The 5,227-nt window shown below is 31.1% G+C and overlaps 1 protein-coding gene across 1 annotated transcript; it reads right to left on the minus strand.

The window, feature by feature from the left end:
- Positions 1 to 1,382: 1,382 nt before the first annotated feature.
- On the minus strand, positions 1,383 to 2,286 carry LOC125588850 (dirigent protein 20). Its single transcript, XM_048760733.1, has one exon. It carries the CDS (start codon positions 2,103 to 2,105, stop codon positions 1,539 to 1,541), a length of 567 nt encoding a protein of 188 aa, XP_048616690.1. The 5' UTR covers positions 2,106 to 2,286; the 3' UTR covers positions 1,383 to 1,538.
- Positions 2,287 to 5,227: the final 2,941 nt, after the last annotated feature.

The following is a 5,227-nucleotide window of genomic DNA, read 5'->3' on the forward strand; positions in this document are numbered from 1 at the left end:
ATTCAATTGCAGACATGAATTGGACAAATCAAAGGGGATACATATGCAGCAAAAAATTCGCCTATACTACTTTACTTTATCGAATAGTCTATTAAAGTCCTTGTATGTAACGGTGAAACCGTTTAGAAAGTACCTTCCTACTCAGCGGACGATCACCCCTTTCGTACATATCTACAATATATTGCAGAGTGTAGTGTCAATTTCAAAACCTCACCAGGTTTTCTCAGAAAATAATTTTAGAGTGGTATAATGCTACGAAATTGAACTTGCCTCCGTTGATGCCTTTGCGTTTCCCTTTGAAATCGGGCCGTCTACGCCACTTACCACCGGCTTCTGTACCCAAAATCGATCGGATTTTTAACTATTGTGCAAATGTTAACGCTCTCCAAATATTTCTTCTTTGTCGCTTTATTTGGTTTAGAACATGAGTGGTAACTGTTCAGATTACTGGGGTAAGGAAAATGGAAAAAGCGGTGGGCTCGAGGCTTTTTCACGCGCAATAAGGGACATGGTTGTCATTATACATAAATACGGAGCCTATATCGTAGCCTAACATATGCTATGGTTAGAATCTTAGTTTCGATTTTTGCTATCGTTATGCGTTCAAATTTCCATTAAGTGAAAAGTGAAATGAGAAGATTTTCATTCAAAAAAAAAAAAAATGAGAAGATTATATACTTATCCAGAGCTACCCAATTTGCTTGCGGTTCCTTGGCCACATGGTGATCCAGAAACAATCTTCTTCTTTTTTTTGCTGGAAGATCCAGAAACAATCTTGATCATGACATTAACCTTTCATAGAAACAAACATGAGAATAATTGTTTAATGTTTCAAAACTGATCATTATTTTGTTGATGGGCTAGGCTCAGTTAGTAACCATGTTTGACTCAACTTAAAAGTGTTTGTTTTAAATTGAGAGTACGTTTTTCCAATTACATAAAACAAGCATTTTGCTCTTGTTTTCTTTGTTGTAAAAGTGGTGCGTGTTCTAATGATTTACACAAATAAAAGTTATTTTTTTCTTCTTCAAATCAAAAATAAATATGATGTATGTCAAGTTAAGAAGACAGATGTTTATTGTAAGGCGAAGTCACTTCATCGAGTTTAAAGCTCTGGGGTTTAAAGTCGTTCCAATAATCAAGAAGCTATAAAGCAATGATATGATCACTAACTGATTATAATTGTTTAGCTATTACATTACACGAATTACCACCAAAGATGAATGCAATTGAAATAGTAACATAATACCTCATTTCGCTTGCTTGTCAAAGTCATTAACCGTGTCCTTCGGGTTCTTGTACCGACCACGTCAAGATGTCGGTCCAAGACCATAAACAACATGTATAAAAGACTAAAGCGAGTACATACCATAAAAAAATCGTTTAAATAAAACTATTTATCAAATATTATTAAACGACAAACCTACAATCACAAATCCACCACACACCATAAGCCAAATGCAAAAAGAAAACTTAAAATTTAAAAATCTGCTTTATTATTACCTCGTCAAACTAAATATATAATTACGACAAAAACATCAATAATGCAAAACATAACAGCTATACTCAACAGTAGCATCGCCGTTCTTGAGATTAATCCACTTTGTCCGAGCCTCAACGTAGCCTCTAGCAAATCGGAAAAGCCCACTTCCTCCAACAATTGGCATTTCTCTAACCTCCGACAACGCCGTATTCCGACCAAGAATCGTAATGGTGCTTCCATTGTACTTCCCTGTCTTAAAAGCAAAGTTCATAGCCATTAGAAAACCCAACTCCTTTTGGGCCGCTCCCGCGTAGAAGCCTTGAGCTTGGCCCAAGACAGTTGAGTTCATCGGAACTCTCGCCGTCAAGGCGTTATCGATCATGGAGATGGCTCCGAAGTAGGAAGTGTTTGTAACTGGTGGTTGAATCATGATGGAGGTTGGGTTTGGACCACTTAAGATGTCGTGCCAATAGACTTTGAAATGGGTTAGCTTCTCTTTCTTGTGGAGCCCGAGAAGCTTCCGATCTATGGTTCTGGCAAAGTTTTCTCCGTCGTCTCCGGTGGAAGAAACGACAGCGAGGAGGAGGATTTGTACGGCTAAGAAGAAAATGAGCTTAGCCATGAGTTTTTCTTTGGCGTCTATGGAGTTGGTTTGTTGATATCAAGTGGTGTATAGAACAAGTTGTGTGATGTTAGTTATATATAGGTCGACATGTTTCTAGAGGAAATGACTTTTTTTTTATTATCAAATTTATGGTTTGTTTAATTTTGTGGGTTGGTTAATAGACATTGACTAGTGAATGGGAAAGCTCTATATATCGTTTTAACAAAAATTAAAATGTAAAATAAGTGAGGAAAGGTTTGAACGAGAAAAAAATGTTGGGATTTGAAAAAAAGAAAAGAAAAGAAAAGAAAAGAAAAAAAAGGCTGGGAAGGTTTGATGTGTATGCATTGTGTGAGAGCACCAGCAACCGTGGATTTTAATCAATCCTTAGACCAAATCCATAGGATTAGTGTAATAAAAAAATAATATTTATGCATAATAGAGGAAGGATTGGGCCGTCGCGACGGTTTAGACCGATCGAATCCTTAGGCACGTGTCTTCTTCTGAGTGGGTGCGTCGGCTATGCGTTTGGATGGGGTAGAAAAAAAAAATCATTTTCCATCGAAACCGAAAAAAAGAAGTTAAGGAGAGAAAGACGATTTACAGGCGATCTCTCTCGATCTCGCTCCCTCGGCTCCAGTTAGGGTAAATCGAAGCTTTAACTCCTAGATTTCTTGATTAAGATCACTCTCCATGTTCTCTGTTCTCTATTAAAGGTTTGGTTGTGTGGTTTCGATTGAATTTAGTTTAATTGAGAAATTAGGGTTTGGAAAAATTTTGGGGATAAATCGTTATTTCTCGTTTTTGGATTGTATCGGTCTCGGATCTCCTCTTTGTGTCTTATACGGATTGAAACAGATTGTAATTTCAATCGATTTGCCGTTTCTTAACTGTTTTCGATTGAAACCAGTGCTCTGAAATACTGAGCAAATACTAGAGCAGAACGAGTGGTGAATCTTCGTTAGGTGGTCATTCATGATCATGTTGGATTTTAATATTCAATCATCTTATAAACTCCTATGTGTAATCTTTATATTTAATCATGTTTTTATTTAGGAATTTTTCTATCTTTATGTTTAATTATTGTTTTTATTTTTAATTGTTATATTTATATGTTTAATTTTTATTTTTTAAGTTTATTTCTAGTATTTTATGTTAAGTTATTCTATTTAATCATTCAATATATAAAAATTATATTTCACTAAACAAAAAAAAAATTATATATTTTTATTCCTAAGGATTCTACTTAGGGTTCACCATTGTACACACATTTTTCATAAGAATCCTTAGCTATTCAAAAAAAAAAAAATGATAATTTATTCTAGGGACTCTACAGTGGTTATCACCATCGTGGATGCTCTGAGGCGTGTGAATTAGGAACTATCATAATCATTGCGTCATCGAGTCGTATGATTTACGGTGAAGTCATACTCAAACTTTTTTTTCATTTTTCGGATTAGAATCAAACTGATACTATCGTATTTGTTAAGAATTAAGAGTATTAGAATCACCGTCCATATAAACCATTTTAAGTTTTTCTATATCAAATGGCGGGTAGATAGCGTCTTAAGCGGCATAAATATATAAAAAATATGTTCACAATATTATTTTATATAAATGTTAACGTTTAAAAATCTATATTATTAAAAAAAAACTATAAAATAGGAATACCCATTAGTTTTATCATTTATTTACATTAGAACGTCATTGAACATATATTTAAGTAAGTTTATTTTTTCCTCATTTAAATAATATATTTAATCATCTAATGTATTTTCTAATTTAAATAATAGATTTCTTTAATCGAATATTAAATATTTTTCAATATTTATTAGTAATAAATAATAAAGTTAAAAACCACATATCATAATAATCAATTTATATAATATATAAGTAAAATATAAAATAATTTATGATATAGTGTGATATAATAAATGATTAAAGTAATACAATTATTCAGAGTATTAAATAAAATTGTTATGTTTTAAAATGTTATATTAACAATTAGTTAATATATTTAAATTTACAAATATATATTCTACCATTTAGTAAAAACAATTTTAAAGTGAAAACAAATATTCACACGGTCATAGGTCAAACTCTAGGAATTAACAATAACAACGTGAGCTAATTTTTATTTAACAAATTTATTTTAATAGAAATTATAATTCTAAATATTTTTATATATTTCATGAAATTATAAAATTTATTTTATTTGTTTTTAAGGGATGCTAAAATTTTAGAATTAGAAAGAATTATGACACAACCCTATACTGTTTTTAATTAGGATAATTGAAATTTATATCAGAATATTTTATTAAAATTTAATTTTAAAATTTTGTTATAACTGCATAATTTAGCTTTTGATCTAAATTTATGAATAGAATGTGCAATTTTTTTTGTGATATACATTTGTGTTTGTGAAAATTAGTTTAAAACATATATTGCAAAACTTTATGGAGTAATAGCAAACAAATATATGAGTTTAAAATTGAATTTATGGTGGAATAACCAAAAAAAGGAAAATTAGATTTTGAGAGAGAGGAGAAGAGAAAGGAAGAGAGAGGGTGAGATTTTAGTTAGATAGTGAATTATGTTTTTTTGTGTTATTGAGCCTAATTTCCCTTTAAAATTCATGAAGTTATCCACAAAAATTATAACAGAAAAAAGAAAGAAAAAAACCATACATGTTGACTATAATATTATTTTGTTTGAAAAAATCATAAAAGTTTAAAAATATGATTAATGTTAAAAATATTTACCATTAACGAAGTAAAAATAAGATTTTACGAATATCAAAATGAAAACAAACATCCGCACCGCGCGGATCAAAATCTAGTTTAAAGTTAAAAGTTAAAACTGATCGATCATAAACTTCAGTCTAGGATTACCTGTCTGTAATCCGGTTTTTCATTAAATGTTCTTAATGGAGTTGAAACTGGTACAAATTTGGTTTAGCTGAACCACCTAGTTATGTCTAATCGGGTTAATTGGGTCGACAATCACTATTTTCAAAAAATAATATGCCCACTATAACTATATATTATTATTTTATACAATTTTTTCTAAAAAAATTGTAAAATTAAAATGTTAGGGAGGAGCATAGACTGGCATATATGGTCATGGCGTCATGGGTGTCA

Source organism: Brassica napus, chromosome C6, assembly GCF_020379485.1.
Source record: "Brassica napus cultivar Da-Ae chromosome C6, Da-Ae, whole genome shotgun sequence".
NCBI lineage: Eukaryota > Viridiplantae > Streptophyta > Magnoliopsida > Brassicales > Brassicaceae > Brassica > Brassica napus.